The sequence below is a fragment of the Cololabis saira genome, chromosome 15 (genome assembly GCF_033807715.1).
Source record: "Cololabis saira isolate AMF1-May2022 chromosome 15, fColSai1.1, whole genome shotgun sequence".
Classification (NCBI taxonomy): Eukaryota; Metazoa; Chordata; class Actinopteri; order Beloniformes; family Belonidae; genus Cololabis; species Cololabis saira.
This window is the reverse complement of record NC_084601.1, coordinates 5,688,471-5,707,341: the sequence shown is the minus strand read 5'-3', so window position 1 is coordinate 5,707,341 and position 18,871 is coordinate 5,688,471. Positions and strand designations below refer to the sequence as shown.

The 18,871-nt window shown below is 38.0% G+C and overlaps 1 protein-coding gene across 1 annotated transcript in view; it reads left to right on the top strand.

Annotated features, from left to right (window-relative positions):
- The window catches only part of LOC133461349 (sorting nexin-27-like), a 28,474-nt gene extending 11,277 nt beyond the window's left edge, over positions 1 to 17,197 (top strand). The window contains exons 6-13 of the mRNA XM_061742231.1: positions 793 to 871; positions 1,169 to 1,332; positions 5,102 to 5,191; positions 5,621 to 5,770; positions 6,884 to 7,012; positions 8,832 to 8,891; positions 9,072 to 9,120; positions 12,164 to 17,197. Coding sequence (XP_061598215.1) covers positions 793 to 871; positions 1,169 to 1,332; positions 5,102 to 5,191; positions 5,621 to 5,770; positions 6,884 to 7,012; positions 8,832 to 8,891; positions 9,072 to 9,120; positions 12,164 to 12,234 — 792 coding nt within the window. The 3' untranslated portion in view covers positions 12,235 to 17,197. The remainder of the gene's footprint in view (positions 1 to 792; positions 872 to 1,168; positions 1,333 to 5,101; positions 5,192 to 5,620; positions 5,771 to 6,883; positions 7,013 to 8,831; positions 8,892 to 9,071; positions 9,121 to 12,163) is intronic.
- Positions 17,198 to 18,871: the final 1,674 nt, after the last annotated feature.

The window sequence follows — 18,871 nt, the reverse complement described above, 5'->3', positions numbered from 1 at the left end:
GGCCGCACATTTGACACCCCTGATTTAGAGCTTCAGGTTCTGTACTTCTGTGTTGCCACTTGTTCGGCATAATATTCATATTTTCATGATCATGTCTTTATAGGTCAACAGTAATTTTTTATTTTCGTTCATGTTCTGCACGCAATTTTTATGATGTATTATTTTATTTTATTTTATTTTATGATTTTGTATCCTCGTAACTATATTGTTAAATGTTATTAGGTGGGGGCTCCTCATACGCCTACTGGCTTGCTCGCTCCTCCCTGCACAGTTTCTTTTAACTGCACTTATGTGTGTGATGTTATTTTTATTGTATGTGCTAAATAAACTACAGGACTGTCTCAGAAAATTAGAATATTTTGATAAAGTTCTTTATTTTCTGTAATGCAATTAAAAAAAAAAAAAAAAAAAAAAAAAAAAAAAAAAAATACATTCTGGATTCATTACAAATCAACTGAAACATTGCAAGCCTTTTATTATTTTAATATTGCTGATTATGTTTGTCAGTTTAAGATTAACATTCCCAGAATATTCATTCAAATTTTTTGAGATAGGATATTTGAGTTTTCTTAAACTGTAAGCCATGATCAGCAATATTAAAATAATAAAAGGCTTGCAATATTTCAGTTGATTTGTAATGAATCCAGAATGTATGACATTTTTGTTTTTTTAATTGCATTACAGAAAATCCCTATATTCTAATTTGTTTAGACAGTCCTGTAAAACTAAAAACCAGAACTCAGGTTCTGTCAGCTGTTACATGTATAACTGACTGTCTCGCTCTTTTTTTAGGCATTAGTGATGAAAGTTGGAATGGACAGTATAATGGCAAGCTACTTTGCCCTTTTTGAAGTTATCAATCATTCCTTTGGTAAGACATTTGTCCTCATTTTTATATATCTTTTATATAACGTATCAGACCATGAGATACAGTATGTTCTATTGTGTATTTTAAAGCCCACAAAGGGCAAGTTTATCACATGACCAGCTGTTTTCTAAATAAAGCCTTGTATTGTCCCGCTGGTGAGTTTAATTTATTTTACCTCAGGGTATGTGTGTAATGCTGAACAGCAAGGGCAGGTAATTAAGTATAGACACAGTTATGTTTTTAATAGCACATCCTGCTAGTCATCATCTTTTTCTCTTTTTTTTTTCCTTTTTCTTTCAGTGAGGAAGCTGGCGCCCAACGAGTTCCCCCACAAGCTTTATGTGCAGAACTACACGTCAGCTGTTCCAGGAACTTGTTTAGCGCTCCGAAAATGGTTGTTTAGCGTCCAGGAGGAGGAGTTTCTCAGAGATAACCCTCTAGCACTGCACTACTGCTTCCACCAGGTAATAATCATAGTTCTTCTTTAAAGGGGACCTATTATGAAAAACATTTTCTCTTGCTTTAACATATATAAAGTGGTCTCCCCTCAGCAACTCAGAGAAGGAGGAAAGCAACCAAATTCTGCAGTGTCTGTACAGCCGCCCGGATGATCCATCCAGTGTGATGTGACTCCTACGAGCCGTTCAGATTCGGCGCATTTTCGTTACGTAACCAAAATGCAAATCACGCCCACAACTATTAAACCGTGTAACTGCATGCGAGCATCCGACTATCGCGTAGCACTGCGTGACATCGGACGCTCTTTGTCCATCTCCCTCCAGCAGCTGCCACTTTATTGAGGTTTTTGTAGTGAAATGAGGAGGAATCATAGAGATAACTTCTCATTTCAACTAACTGGATCAGCCGTTCCTCATCCATGACTGTTTCCTACAGCGCTTTCAACCGGCTTTCAACGCGAGCGACAGGAAGAAAATAGAAGCAGGGCGTCCGACAAATGTTCAGCTCAAAACGGCAGCGCTGCGGCCAGTTAGGACAGTCAATAGAAAATAAAGCAATGGAATTTATCTTGTCGCTGACGCTTGCTCGCATCGCATGCAGTTAGGACACGGTTTAAAGCCTGAATTACGGTTCCGCGTTAAATCGACGTAGACCCTACGCCGTAGGCTCTGGGTTGGTGTAACACGGAACCATAAATCAGCCTTAATAGTGTACGGAGCCGCTGCTCTTCTGCCCAGAGAGGCTTTGTTCCCTCCCCTGCTACACTTCATTCAGCCAGCCAATCAGCAGAGAGCCTCATTATCATAGCCCCGCCCACTCAGAATCCCACAGAAGGTTAGAAACGGTAAAGATAAAGACATGGCCCAGAGGCTGAATTTCTAATTTATATAGAAAAAAACAATCAAAAGCTTGTTTTTAAGACATTCAAGGCCTGTTTAAAATAGACATTAAATGCCATAATAGGTCTCCTTTGAGAAGCCCTGGTCAGGCTCCATGCCTCGTGGGGCATCAATGATCATGTGGAAGGTGAGGGATCAGCCCAGAACTACATGGCAGGACCTGGTCAATGACCTGAAGAGAGCTGGGACCACAGTCTCAAAGAAAACCATTAGTAACACACTACGTTGTCATGGATTAAAATCCTGCAGCGCATGCAAGGTCCCCCTGCTCAAGGTCTATCTGAAGTTTGCCCAGTGACCATTTGGATGAGAGGAGGAGACAACGATTGAGCTTTTTGGTCTAAACTCAACTCGCTGTGTTTGGAGAAAGAACGAGCACAACCTCAAGAACACTATTCCAACCGTGGAGCATGGAGGTGGAAACATCATTCTTTGGGGATGCTTTTCTGCAAAGGGAACAGGACAACTGCACCGTATTGAGCTGAGGATGGATGGGGCCATGTATCGTGAGATTTTGGCCACAACCTTCTTCACTCAGTAAGAACATTCACTGCATTTACATGCAGTCAGTAACCCTTTTAAAACCCAAATATTAGCAATAACCCAGTTTTGCACGACCATGTAAACACCAATAACCCCTTTGAATAACCAGAATTTGCTCATATTCCGGTTTTAAAAACCTGAATATGAGCCCTGGGTTACTCCTTTTAAAACCCGAATATTGGGTCATGTAAACGCCAAACAGAATATCCCCATCAAACGGAACAGGAATTTGTTTTCTGCGCATTCTCTGTTCACAAGGAATCCTGGTCTTTTGAGTCCAGGAAGTTCTTATAAACACGGAGAAACCAAGACCAGGAGGAGACTAATCACTTCATAAATGTAATGAAGGATATGAACATTTCTGCATTTGTAGACGGTAGAAAGTACCGGGATAGACAGATTTAAAAGAAGTTGCGCGAGGCAGCATTTATTTTGGCTTTGGATACAGGAAGAAGAAGCGGAAATGGCGGCAATTGCGTAATGATGTTCTCGGTGCGTCGCTGGTTTGATTGAGATATCCCAAATGATTAATTACCATGTAAACAGAATATTCCAAATGTTTCAGTAACCGGAATATTAGCAATAACCCGAATTTTGACTGCATGTAAACGTAGTCATTGACTACGTTTATATGCAGTCAATGAAGATGGGTTGGCTGGGTCTTCCAGCATGACAACAACCTGAAACCGTTAAAAGCATCTCAAGGTCCTGGAGTGGCCTGGCCTAAAGCGTCTGCTACATGACACTAGTAGCCTGGTAGTCTCCAGTCCTGAACCCAATAGAACATTTTTGGAAGGTCCTGAAAGTCTGTATTTCCCAGACACCGCCCTGAAACCTGAAGGATCTGTGTGGAGGAGTGGGCCAAAACTCCTGCTGCAGTTTGTCTAAACCTGCTCAAGAACCACAGGAAAACTCTGATCTCTGTTATTGCTAACAAAGGTTTCTATAACAAATATTAACATCTGTTTTTCTCACGTATCAAAGACTTACTTCATACAATATAATGCAAATTAATTAAAAATTATACAATGCCATTTTATGGATTTTTGTTTTAGATTCTGTCACTAACAGTTTACCTATGGTAAAAATTACAGACTTCTACATGCTTTGCAAGTGGGCAAACCTGCAAAATCTGCAATGTAACAAATACTTGTTCTCCCCACTGTATAGTACTTAAATAAATCAGTGTGTACGTGGTGTATTATTATTATTATTATTATTATTATTATTATTAGCAGCAGCAGTTTTGGAGTAGTGTTATAACTATTTTGCGATGTGTCTGGTTGGCTGCAAAATTAACTATAATTTTAGCTTTCCTTGAGTCATCTGGATTCATCTGCTCGTCACAAGGTGTCTATGTGATGTTGAACTACTATTTAATTTCATTTTATTCTTTATTTCATTCAAAAAATAAAACTAACAATTCAATACAAATACAAATACAAATGTTCATAAATTGTGAATGAAAAAGGAGCAGAAAGAAGAAAAATCTTATCTAATCTGCCCCTTTTTCCAAGAAATAAATTAACAAATAACATAAATAAAAAATTTAAAAAAACTAAGTAAATAAAAAACTAAAATAGAATAAAGTTCCTGCCGGCTTTGGGTATGTCAATCAAACTTAACTAACATATTTCATTAAATTTACTTAACATACAGGCTTTAATTGTTCTTTTGAATGTAATGTTTGATTTGGATTCTTTGTTTTCTTTGTTCAGATTGTTCCATAAACTGATTCCTTTCACAGAAACACAACGTTCCATCAATTTAGTCCTGAATCTTGTTTTTTTTTTTAAATCTCTGTTCCTTTTAAGTTATACTTGCTTTCTCTTTTTTCAAATCTTTTCTGAATGTTGATTGGTAAAGTTTTTTTTATGAGCTTTAAACATAATTTGCAGAATACTATAGTCTACTATTGATAGTAGATGTTTAGATTTTTTTTTTTTTCTTTCCTGAAATCACAAACTTGTTGGATCCAAATATTATACTCTGAGGGCTGTTGGTGAACTAAAACCTAAAAAAAAAATAAAAAAAAACTCCTTGAACAGCTTTGAAATTCGAAGGTAACTGGCGATTTGATGAGTCTTTAGATTCACCGCAGCAGTTGATGGGTTGTATCTGCAGCTGGGTTGTATTATTGGCATATTGATTTGCGTTGTCGGTTGACTAGGTGATTACATTTTATGATTTGAACTTGTTCACTTGCGGCACGTACTGTTCTGGCTAAATGAGCGTGCTCATGTGCACGTCTGTGTAATGATTTGTGCTCTGCACCCCTTGACTAATAAATGGTGTTGTATGTCTTCACGCCCCCCACTCCCTGTCTTCCTAGGCACTGGATGATGTGAAGAAGGGATTCATAAAAACAGAGGACAAATCCTACCAGCTGCAGAAACTGGCAGAGCAGCGCAAGATGGCTACGGTCAGTACCACAGACTCGTCTTTGTTCAGGGAAGATCGGAATGACTACACTTTCCCCCTACTGACCAGGGCCATCACCAAAACATTTAATTTAAAATGGACAGAAAGTGTCTGAAACCATTTCACTTGTTGGAAAACATCCCTCTAGGATACAAATAAAGATAAAGCTCTGGGGTTTATATATTGACGTTTGTGGAGCGTTAGCGTGAGGGGGAGAAAGCAAAATATTGAGATATTGAGAAACCCTTCTCTGCATCCCCTTACGTACAAGGAAGTGTACACTATGTGGTAATATTTTATTTACTTATTTTATGTGCGCCAAAATGGAACACCTAAATGATAACATTAATTTTAGATTTACAGTGCTTCCTTTATTTGCTTCATGGGGGTTAATACTCACAGTCATAAGGACGTGTACTTCTGTTCTTAGTACCTGAACCTGCTGCGGTCGTGTGAGGGCTACAACGAGGTGGTGTTCCCCCACTGCTCCTGCGACTCCAGGAGGAAGGGCCACGTCATCACAGCCATCAGCATCCATCACTTCAAGCTGCACGCTTGTACCGAGGACGGCACGCTGGAGGTGAGTCCGTCTCTGCTGCTTTAGGGCCAATCTCAATGTTCAGCCTACTTTCTACCACTAGCCCTAAAAATGAAGCCACAGGCGTAGGGCCCTTGTAATGTTCCCTAGGGATTGGGACACCACTTGCTACGTCACTGCGTGGTTTACGTTCGGGTACGTAAGCGACTGCGTAGTTACGTTTGCACAAACGTCACACCATATCAGGAAGCCCAGAGATAAAAGCTGTTTTAATTTCAGCTGTAGCGCTGTTAATATGACACTTTATTAAGTTTTAATATTTTTTCAGGCGTAAAAGTAACCGTTAAGATCCCCAACCTGGGCTCAGTTTATCCAAATTTTGATCCGATTTTTTCCGGGGATGAGAAGAGCCGCCGGCTCGGGAGCTGATTTATGGTTCCGCGTTAAATCGGCGCAGAGCCTGCGGTGTAAGCTGCGGCGTACGGCGTACGGCGTGCGTCACCGCGTAACCTACACCGTAGGGTCTGCGTTGGTATAACGTGGAACCATAAATCAGCCTTTATTCTGGCGAGATCTGAAAAGACTTCGCAACAACAGGCAAACGAGTGATTATGTACATTCACTGAGTGAATATTATGAAAGTAAAATATATATTTCTCGCTAGAAATGTAATCAAAACGCATTTTTATGCAGAAACGAACATAAAAATATTGATTTTATTCACTAAAAAATAAGAAATGTCCGCCATGTTTTTTTGTTTGATTCTGTCTGCAAATGATGCATTCTGGGAAATTTTTCTAGCCCTCGGTCGCGAAGTCAGTATCTGAAATCCCTCGCTCTGTAGGGCTAGATTCATACACACTAGCCCTCGTTATGTCCACTAGCCCTACATGCAAAGAGGAATTGGGACACCACTACCCTCACAGGAACGCGTAAAATTTAGGGGTAGTGATGAAAAGTAGGACTAGGGGGGGATTGGGACTGGGCCTTAAAATACATTCATGTATTTTAATTTTTTTTCTAAAATATGGCTTTCACCTTTTTGTATATTTATTTTCTATGAATTGATTTACCCAAATACTGAATCAAGTCATTATGACAGATAGTAACTTGGGCAAACCTTGATTTAAGCAGCTGTAATTGTGTCTCCATCAGAACCAGGTGATAGCGTTTGAGTGGGCAGAGATGCAGCGCTGGGACACGGACGAGGAGGGGATGGCTTTCTGCTTCGAGTACGCCAGAGGAGAGAAGAAACCTCGCTGGGTTAAGATTTTTACTCCATATGTAAGTGTCTTTATTCAAGTCCTCTGCATTTTGACACGTTATTAAGCTTTTGGTCTTGAGATGGATGTTTTTTTTCCATCAAAGTCTCAAGTTTTAGTTCGAAAGAAAACACGTGCATGCACATATGAATACCTGGGAATACATTTTCATGGATTTATAGATAACATAATAGAATGCAGCTACTGCTAAAAACAATAAAACAGTGTCTTGTCACAGTAAGAAATGAATGAATTTCTCTTCATGGATTAATAAAGTTTATTGATTTGAATGAAGGGATGATGCATAATGGCCACCAAACTATCCACATCACAGACCTGGACCAGGCCAACACGTTTAGAAATATTACCTTAATCCAGCCCTCGACAAGTTCATGAATTTAATTAAAATAGAACCCTTGACAGTTTTCAGAATACCATTCAGAATTAGGAGCAACGTGTCCACTGAAGCAAAGGCTTAAAGAGAGATGAAACTTCTTCTGTAATGTCTTTAAAGATACAAAAACAAAAGGGTTTGATTTAATTTCAATATATAATATGAGTAAAAAGTTTTGGCAGATATCAAATCAAGGCTGGGACAAAATCTTGTACATTCACCAGCCATTTCTTTAGGTACTTTATTAAACCAGCTAATAAAGTGGCCGGTGAGTGTTTCTATGTTATCATGTCAAAGTCAGGATTGATATCTAGACACATGAGGTTCAGCGTATGCATTGTAGTACATTAAATTTAGTCAAGCAATGTCAAGCACAACCTGTTGACCAATTTAAGTGTACAGTTCTGACTTCTTTTAGAAGTAACTACCGTATTTTCTGGACTATAAGCCGCACCCGCTCTATTTTTAAAAAAATTATTTAAAAAAAGATATACATATAAGCTCTATTAAAAAAAAAAAAAGATATGCAAGCTGCAGATATTTATGTTGTTAGATTAGATAATTACTACATGTACAGAAGGATTTTGAACTGTAAATGATGTACATGTTTGTACCTAAATAGATCCTTTCCTAACAGTGTCTTTTAACACGGCAGCAACTTTGCTGATTAAAACGGGACAGAACCAAGAGAAAATAACCAGTATTTATTTATCTATTTATCTGTTTGAAATCTGCTTCTACTTCTATCTGCTAAAGAAGAAGTAGTGTATTCTTCTTTGCATTTATTTTGTCTTAGTTTTGATTCTAATTCAGGTTAGAGCGCCCCGAGCGGTGGAAGAAAAATCCACAGAATAGCTGCACCTTTGTATAAGCTGCATGGTTGAAAACCTATGAAAAAAGTAGCGTCTTATAGTCCAGAAAATACGTGGTATATACTTTTCGTATCTGTTGTTGCATGACTGAAATATAACGCTATAGCATGGTATACTGTGCTGAGCCTTTTCTGACATGGTTTTAAAGACATAGTCATAAATATTTCGTCAGTCCTCATTGATTGGCTGGAGAAATTCAAGGTAAAATTCAGTTTTAACTTAAAACTGTTCAAATGAGGCTGTAATGAGGTTATAATCAATAAATGTGTACATACCGGTAATCCCAGTGCTGTTGCATTACTAAAACAGTCTTCTATAGGTGACCTAGTTTATAAAACTAGTTAGCTTGTTACAAAAAAAAAGAAGCGTACAGAAGAAAAACATTTTTTGTTTTATTAAATAAGTAAATGTAACTCATCATATTTACCTTTTTATATAAGATTTAATAATCACCCCTCTTTTCTTCACATCTAATGTTCAATTATTCACAAGGAAAAAGCAAAGAGGACTGTTAAAACATACTTGTGCTGCACTAGCAGCCTGAGTAAGAGTTTTTGTGCTTGTTTTCCTCCCAGTTCAACTACATGCACGAGTGTTTCGAGCGAGTCTTTTGTGAGCTGAAATGGAGGAAACAGGTAAGGACAACTCCTTTCCTCTCTCATTCTACAAAACTGATGACGCCTTGCCAGCTCTGATTGTCTAAACTTAGCATATTCTTCCTTTCTTCATTAATGATATATAACCCACTGGCAGCTTTCATGAGTCTTTTTTTAAACTGATATGAACTTTCATGTGTGTTTTTTTCTTTGTTTTAGGTTGAGGAAGAGGCATCTGATAAAGACAACAAAAACTGCAGTAACAATGGTGAGCAGAAGCATCATTACGTGTTGTTTTACACTGAAATCAAAGATACAGGATTCTTCTGAACACAGTTTGTTAAAAACCACCACGTCCTGTTCAGGGTAACAGCAGTGAAAAGGTGGAGTCTAAGTAAAAAGGCAGTGGATAGTAAATTAAACCTTGTTAATTACTTTCAGTTTGAAAAAACATAAAGATATACAAAACCTCTGTAGTGTGCTCCTGAAAGGTTAGATATTATACCTTTTTTTTTTTTTTTTTTTTTTTTTTTTTTCCACAAAATAATAATATTCTGGGTGATCTAAATGCAGTGTCAGTGATAGGTATTGATCAAAACACGCCCTACTGCCCTTTCCAGATGAGCAGCATTTCTGCACCTGTTGCTTTCACAGGTGAGAGGGTTGACGTGGGAACGACACACTCGTCCCCACGTCCACTGAAAACTCCTTCAAAACATACCAGCTCCAAGAAAACACGTTCACGAAAACAAGTTCAAATGTACTTTGTACATGTTTTGACTGAAACAACACTCTTGCAACACTCTGGCCTTCACCAGGAAAACCCCACCTGCCTTCAGCTGGTGCTTAGGCCTGTCCCAATACTCCCCCTACTCCTACTTTTCATCCCTACCCGTAAATTTTGCGCGTTCCCATGAGGGTAGTGGTGTCCCAATTCCTCTTTGCATGTAGGGCTAGTGGACATAACGAGGGTTAGTGTGTATGAATCTGGCCCTACAGAGCCAGGGATTTCAGATACTGACTTTGCGACCGAGGGCTAGAAAAATTTCCCAGAATGCATCATTTGCAGACAGAATCAAACAAAAAAACATGGCGGACATTTCTAAATTTTTTGTGAATAAAATCAATATTTTGAGTTAGTTTCTGCACAAAAATGCATTTTTATTACATTTCTAGCGAGAAAATACTTTCATAATATTCACTCAGTGAATGTACATAATCACTCGCTTGTCCGTTGTTGCGAAGATCTCGCCAGAATAAAGGCTGATTTATGGTCCCGCGTTACACCAACGCAGAACCTACGGATTAGGTTACGCGGCGACGCACACCATACGCCGTACCCTAACCGTAGGCTCTGCGTCGATTTAATGCGGAACCATAAATCAGCTCCCGACCCGGCGGCTCTTCTCATCCCCCGAAATCATAGGAGCAAATTTCTTAACAGGCGTTATTTGGATAAACTGAGCCCAGGTTGGGGATCTTAACGGTTACTTTATGCCTGGAAAAAATATTAAAACTTAATAAAGTGGCATATTAACAGCGCTACAGCTGAAATTAAAACAGCTTTTAGCTCTGGGCTTCCTGATATGGTGTGACGTATGTGCAAACGTAACTACACAGTCGCTTACGTACCCGAACGTAAACCACGCAGTGACGTAGTAAGTGGTGTCCCAATCCCTAGAGAACATTACAAGGGCCCTACCTATTTCTAGGGCTAGTGGTAGAAAGTAGGGGCTGTATTGTGATTGGCCCTTAGTGACCAAAGAAATGCACCACACTAAATGAAATATTGTAAAAATTACTTGCATTTAAATTTTCTGTGGATTTCTCATGAACAGTTCAATGTCAGTCTAGTTGCCAATCCAATTTGTTTGTGAGCACACTACTAGGTTTTTGCCCATTGCAGCCTGGACCTATCCTTGGAAATTAAGTAAATCCAGGGGGCTTTTGGTCCTCTGTAGATGGTAGGGGCTGCAAGGTTTTGCTTTGGCCTGCAGAGCCAACAAGCGAAGACTTTAATGCCTTCATTTATTGCATGATAAGTCTATTAACTGCTGGTGGTGAAGACGGCAGTATGGCGGCTCTGCAGCCGGGGCACGGCTGTCCAGATAAGGAAATTCAGCTGTCATTATAATATAATAATAACGTTATGTTCTGGTGTGTCGCAGTCCCAGGACCAAAATCTAAACGGTTCAGGTTCTGATATTCATCCTGACTGAAGCGGCACACAAGACACAGACGGAGATATTTAATAAGATTTTTTTATAGTCTAGTACAGGGGTCCGCAACCCAAAATGTTTTAGAGCTATATATTATATTGCTATATTGGACCAAAAACACAAAAAACAAATATGTCTGGAGCCGCAAAAAATGAAAAGTCTTGTATAAGCCTTAGAATGAAGGCAACACATGCTGCATGTATCTATATTAGTTATAACTGAGGGAAGATTTTTTTTTTCATAATGCACTTTGAGAAAAAAGTCGAAATATTGAGAAAAATTTGAAATGTCAAGAAAAAAGTCAAAATTTTGAGAAAAAAGTCAGAATGTTGAGATTAATGTTGAAGTACAATCTCGAGAAAAAAGTTGAAATGTCAAGATTAAAAAAGAAAGGAAAAAGGAAGAAAAAGATTAAAAAAAAAAAACAAGAGGAAAAAGGAAGAAAAAAATGAAAAGAAAAAGAGAAAAAAGAAAAAAGAGAAAAAAAGGAAAGAAAAAAAAGAAGAAGAAAAGGAAAAAAAAAGAGGAAAAAAAGAGAAAAAAGGAAGAAAAAAAGGTCAAACATTTTTGAAAAAGCTCCAGGAGCCACTACGGCGGCGCTAAAGAGCCGCATGCGTTTTTTTCAAAACATGTCCCTTTTTGAAGTGTTACTGAATTTGAAAAAAATAAATAAATCTTTTTTGACTCGTGAAACAAAAGCAACAGCTTTGCAGAGAGCAAATTATCTTGTAGTGCAATTAGAATATTGTGAGCTTGCATACATTTGAGTATTTGTGCATCCAGGAAAGACAGCAAACCATCCCCAGTGCAAGTAAGTTAAAAATCAGGAGTAAAACAGGAAGATGATTAGGAAAGCCTTGGAGGAACAGATGCAAGTAATCACCTGAGGGCTGAGAGTTGAGGACATCAAGATATGAAACAAGGGCGTCAGCGTGCACTTGTGTGATAGCATTAACCACCAGTGAATGCTCACCGTCCTCAGGGTTCTGTTGTTCTCAGTCTAATTGGTGACGTCTCACAGTTTTTGAGTCACATGATGTGCAAACTAAAATGACTCAGGCTTGTTCTCTTGAAACCGCTTGTATGTTCCAGACTATCTGCCTCCTCTGGAGACGCAACAGAAGGGATGGTGCCATCTAGGGGGCGAGATTGCAACTTCCTAAAAACCATTTCTCATCACTCAAACTAGAACTGATCCACTTGCATCATCACAGCCGACCCAGAGAGAGAGCCCATCGACAAACAAACAGTGACCGGAGCGGCGGACCGAGGGGCCTCCCTGCCCTGGAAACTACCGGGAAGTGACCGATTTCACAATCCCAAATAGTCACACAGAATCCAAATCCAGGGATACGGAAGAAGAGGAAGAAGAGCGATGAAGGAAAATAAGCATAAGCCAGCATTCATGTAATTTTCTACATCTTCATAGTTTGTCGGACCCCCCCACCCCCCAATACTCTATCATGTGGGCTGCAACACGAGCAAAGTTTCACTGCTGGGTGAGATGAATCGGAACAGTGTGACTAGTCAGGGTTAGTACAGTACTGTACTGTACTGTAGGAACTGTTTGTGCAGCGGCGGCGCCTAAAAGAAACGGCATGAATGAGCCGACTTATGGAAGGCAAATGTGAAATAGTGTTTTTTTCAGACAGGCCTCTTAGTCCGCACGGGCTTCGGACGGCGAACCGAGTTAACAGGGAGGTACGTTGAAAAGATTTTGATTTTCTTGTGTTTTTTTTCTTCTCCCCACAGTCAGTGATAAAGGAGTGACAGAAACAGAAAAGGATGCTCCATACTAATGCTGGACATGAACACAAAAATAATTCTTCCTAGTTTCTGGGGTCCTTCGTGTGCTTTTTTTCATCTGAAAACACAGGGAGCACAAATGTAACAATAGCGGAATGGATGTGTTAATGATTATTTGTATGTTTAACAATCACCTGAGAAAGTATAGATTAATATAAGAGCTGTAAAAATTGGGTTCTTGATGCTCAAACTAGGGCTGGGCGATTTTGGACAAAAATAAAATCCCGATTTTTTTTTTTTTTTTTTTTTTTTTTTTTTTTTTTTCTCTGAAAACCCGATTTTGATTTTGATTTTTTTGGTAAAACTACAAAAGACAATGGAATACATTTTTTCAAATATTTTATCTTTATTTTTAAAGAAAAATAGCAAACACATTTCCCTATTGGGAATGAAGTGCAATTGAAAGATACTGTAAATCCTCCTTGAGTTTAGTAAAGTGACAACATTTACAATTTTCTTCACCAAACAAAGATGACTAGACGAGCTCTGTCTGTAATGCAGCCAGCTGTAAAAAAGGAAAATCCATTTTCCTTTTTTCCTTTTTTTAACATCGTCTTGATTAATAAATCCAATTTAGATTTAAAATCGATTAATCGCACAGCCCTAGCTCAAACTAATCTCAGATTTTTCCCTCTGGCAGTCAGATTGATTAATCTCACAAAAACAATATTTATCCCAGGTTTATTGTGCCGACTTTAGCGCAGTTTGGAAAGTTGAGAAAAAGAAGGCTGTTTTCTCAGGTTTGCAGGAATAATCTATTGAACAAATGTTAATGGGACATAGCACCTTATACGCAGGCGATCTTACTGACAGATTTGTGAATATAAACCACAACAGAATTTCTGAGTTTATACACACGCCAGGCTGCAGTTTCCAGAACAGACGACAGAGAGCAGCAGAAGCTAAGACTGTGTCTGCTCCTGCGAGCTGGACTGGAATTCCTCTGAGCTGCTCAGCATCGTCATCCCTCCGGGTCTGTAACTCACCCACAAGTATTACTCCCCTGCAGCTTCTCCATTAACCAGGTCAGGAGGAAACACGCTGCCAGTCGTACCGAGGGGAAATGGTTAGTGACGTTGTGTAACTGTAACGATGCAAGTATCTGTCTGACTCCTACTACACATCGATACAGTATTAGTCGTGTGCATCTGCACATAATATATGATTTTTACAAATTAACTACACATTTTTTTTTTGTGAATTTCACTTCTTTTCTCTCACTTTATAGGTTTGTGTGTTTTAACTTTTATTTTTCTACTGCAGGTGTTTAACAACTTTGTCTCACCCAAACTGTTTACAAAGCATGACTACATGCAGATTGATAAATTTCCTCTATATGGAGACAGTATGCATAAATGTATTGATTTCAAGTTTTGTCTAAGTACAGAAGCTTTTGTTTATCTCAACTAATCAATTACTGATTAATTACCCACAGTCTGGCACTGACGTTAAACCTCAAGTTTAGAAACACTTTGTCATTTACACCAAGTGTTGAAGGTTCAAGCTTCTCTTGTGCAGGTTTTTTCTTTCCTTTACCGTTTGAACTTAACGTTTCAGCTCGATAAAGGTTTATTTAATGCTCAGATTTAGTCACTTACCTCAGAGCGCGCTGGTGTGTGTTGCCACGGTGTCCTCTGTTTATCATTGAGGTTGCTGATAAGCTTTTAGGCTCTGATTTAACGACAGCAAATGAAGATGGGGTTTCGTATTTATAGACCAGAGACACCTGACAAATTTATACAAATGAGAAGTGTCTGCTGTCGTCTAGCTCGTGTTCAGAGCTGCCGTCTTGCTTTTACAGCATCGACACACTCGCATCCCCGTCTCTCGGCTTCACTGTGACAAAATTGTTAAGTGCAGCACAAGATATTTGTCATCCATTTGTCATTGCCCCCTCAGTTATGCTAAAGCTTATAGCAACACTGTAATAGAACGCATGTAGCACCCTATAATGTAATAATTACCTGAAAATGTAATAACGCCTGAAAATGTAATAAGATTTGCCCTTAACTCAATCGAAAATGTAATAACTTCCCCAATAATGTAATAACTTCCCCAATAATGTAATAAAATATCCTGACTGATATTGTAATAACATTTTTACCAATAATGTAATACCTTATTACATTATTGGGAATTTATTACATGGTACTCAAAGTCTGCAATTTAACCCAATAGTCATTCTGGTGTTTCAAATCCAGCGTATATAACATTCTTAGATACTTAAAACACAAAACGTAGAACTCTGGACTGGAAATGAACATATATATTACATTATTTGTCAAGTATTACATTATCAGTTTTGGAAAAAAAAAGAAGTCAAAAGAAGTTGAAAATTCCATTATTAAAACTGTAAAATCTGCCAGAATAAAGGGAACATTTTCAGCACATTCAGCACCTGAAAATGTAATAAATTCCCAATAACGTAATAAGGTATTACATTATCGGTAAAAATGTTTTTACAATATCAGTCAGGATATTTTATTACATAATTGGGGAAGTTATTACATTATTGGGTTTTATTATATTTTCGATTGAGTTAAGTGCAAATTTTATTACATTTTTAGGCGTTATTACATTTTCAGGAAATTATTACATTATAGGGTGCTACAACGCGTGTTTTACATACATGCATACTTTGCAGATATTTCGACTAAGAGCCAAATTCGCAGATGTGCGGATTGCTGGATTTTTTTATTTTTTTATTTTTTTTACAGCAAAGGTAACGGCCAATTTAGACACGGGTGATGAAGGAATTTGAGCCGTTGAAACGTGAGGCCGCCTGTTGTGCTGCCTCGTCTGTGCACTGCTCTGACTTTCTCCAGGTTGGTCTCCCATCATCACAGGGGGATGCGGTTGCCGTGGCAGCAACACGTTGGCTCAACACGCTCAGTGCAGCCTCTGTTCTTTCTTTTTTTTTTTTTTTTTATTCCTTTCAGCCAACTGACTCACTCCTCCTAGTAATGTATTCAGACAAGTGTTTTTTGCTGTTTGATGTTTGTTCAGGGTCCCCATGGCTTGTACCACTGTGAATAGACTTTTTGGAAACTGTTTTTCTTTCTCTTTTTCGTGGTGAGATCTGTCTCGTCTGCGCCAGGTGACGTGTGCTCGGTCACAGGCAGGTTCTTTTTTAGCTGAAAAACAGTTATTATTGTCCCCCTTTTCATTTGTAAGTTGAATATTATAAAGTGAAAGCGAAAAAGGTGGCGGGAATGTAAAGATTGTTGTACAGATGCCTGTGTTTGATATTGTGTTTGAGATTGTTTGAATAGCCTGAGCTTATAACTGAATGAAGATTTATCAAAAGAAGAATTTCAGGTCGGACTCAAATGAAAGAATGTTGAATGATTATATAAAAAAAAACAAAGTCTATATGTGTGGGTCCACATGTGGGGCTTTAGATGCTGTTGCTGTAGCAACACATGAGTTTTTCTGGTGTCATATCAAATCAGCACAGATTTCAGTATGTCTTTTCTATTAGTTTGTACTCTGCAGCACTCCAGTGAGTCAAATGTCTTTTTTCTCGAAGCCGCTCGTACCCGGGCGTTGATAATTCAGTCACTAAAAGTATGTCTCATCATCAGCACTTGTTTGTGGACTCAGCATTCGTCAGTCTCTGGCATGCACATCTGGCTCAGAGCACATTTAGCTGCTAGAGTTCCCATTTTTAGCCTACGTGTCCTACTTACGACTAACGTGACGGGTGGATGCAAGTCCTGTTTATAAAAGTGTTTGTCTACTTGTAATTATCTGTTCACTGCTTTGAAATACGAAGCCTCTTCTTTTTTTTTTAATGGCAGGATGGTGATGCCAATAATTAAAAAAGCTAAGCTTTGTTCGTTTGTCTTGAGCTTGACTTGTAAAATGTTGTTTTTAAAAAGAAAGAGTATCTGTCTGACAAAAAAAAAAAAAAAACGAAATGCACTCTTATTTCTCCAAGTTGGAAACTTTTTATTTATTTAAACAAAAATTATTATAACGATTGGAGAAATTATAGTGTATGACGACTTTGAGCCACAGCTTCCTCACCATTAGTGGGAACGAGCTACACGGAGGATGAGCCAAACTCACAAGGGGTTTTAAATAAACTACACGCCGTTTCTCATTTACTAAGTGTGTAAAGACGTCCATTAACACAAGGCAAGAACTAAGCTTAAAATAAATAAATAAAATCATAAGTTTTATATCTAAAAAAACACCCTCTATGGTTTACTAACCAGTATTTAAAAAACAAAAATGAAAAAAAACAACAACTTTTGAATATGTTGTGTAGAGTAATAAATTGTAACAATATTTTAAATAAAGATATATATTGGGAAATGCCTGTGGCCTGAATTTATTTGTTTTCATCAACACATGAATTAAATTTTACCATCTGTTCTTATGTGGACAGTGATTTGAAGAGGTGTCCTGCAGGATTTTTGCTAGTTGTTAAGTAATAAAACTGGCAGGTTGTGTATTTTGATTTATAGATTCTCCTCGGCAGGAGGCAGGAGGAGGCGTAAAAACACTGCCCACACACAAAGCAATAAAACCACAGTTATTCACCTCAGACCATCCAGCTAACATCTTGAAAGAATAAGACCAAGAGCAATGAATGTGATTTGAATCCCACAAATCTTCAATGAAACATGTAAATCTTTAATTAGCTTTTCTTATCGAAGCTGTCAGTCAAGGTTGATCTCATTATTCAGTCCCCGGGTTTGTATTTGTCTTGCTGCAGAGATAATTGCTGTAATTTGACCATGTGTGGGCGGTGTTCATGAAAATTGCTTCATATTGAGTGGCTTGGGTGAAAGTTGACTTCAAAAATAAGTAATTAAGATACCACAGAATGATTGAGTGAAGCAGAAGAGGGGATTTGACAGCATGTTGACCTTTTGGATGAGAAGCAAGACCAGGATCAGAAATGACGACTAGCCCCTAGGAAGAGCTGAATGTTTAAGATGACCAGGAGCACAATGCCATTGTTTTTGAGCTTATCTTTTTTTTTTTTTTTTTTTTGTGTCTGCACACATATTAATGGTTAATACCATGCTGGTAAGAACCTAAGGCATATATATGTGCATTGTTAATATATTTATCTCAATATATATATATATATATATATATATATATATATATATATATATATATATATATATATATATATATACGCATACACATACATACGGAGTGGTATTAGGGCCAGGCAGGAGAAAAAATATTTGAGAGGGGAAGATTTTTTTTTATTGTGCACTTCTAGAATAAAGTCGAAATGTCAAGAAAAAAGTCGAAATATCGAGGAAAAAAAGTCAAAATGTCGAGATTAATGTTGAAATACAATTTCGAGAAAAAAGTTGAAATGTCCAGAATAATTTTGAAATACAATTTCAAGAATAAATTCAAAATTTCGCCTTTTTTCTCAAGATTTCAACTTTATTCACGAAATTTTGACTTTTTTTCTCAACATTTCGACTTTTTTCTCGAAATTGTACTTCATTATTCTCGACATTTCGACTTTTTTCTCGAAATTGTGCTTCAACATTTATCTCAACATTTCGACTTTTTTCTCGACATTTCGACTTTTTTCTCGAAGTGCACAATTAAAAAAAAAAACTTCCCCTCTCAAATATTTTTTCTCCTGCATGGCCCTAATACTCTTCCGTACATACATATATATACACATACAAACCCTTTTTTTTTTTTTTGGGAAGGGGGGGGTGACATTCGCTGCTAATCCAGAAATCTGCAAAAGAAAACCAGAACAGAGCTTATTTTTTGAGCTTATCAAATGACTGATTGTGCATTTATTATTTGCTTATCTTGTCTTATTGTCAGGCTCCCATTATAATTGATTCTTGCCATCAAAAAAGCCTTAAATTAGTCCAGAAAGGAGCAGTACTCTGCATTACAGGACAGATCCCCAGGCCGTGTGTTGCTGTTTGCAGGTCCACGGCCACAGTGACATTTTGATGGAAAATGCTGCACAGATCATGATGTTCACTGCTCAAC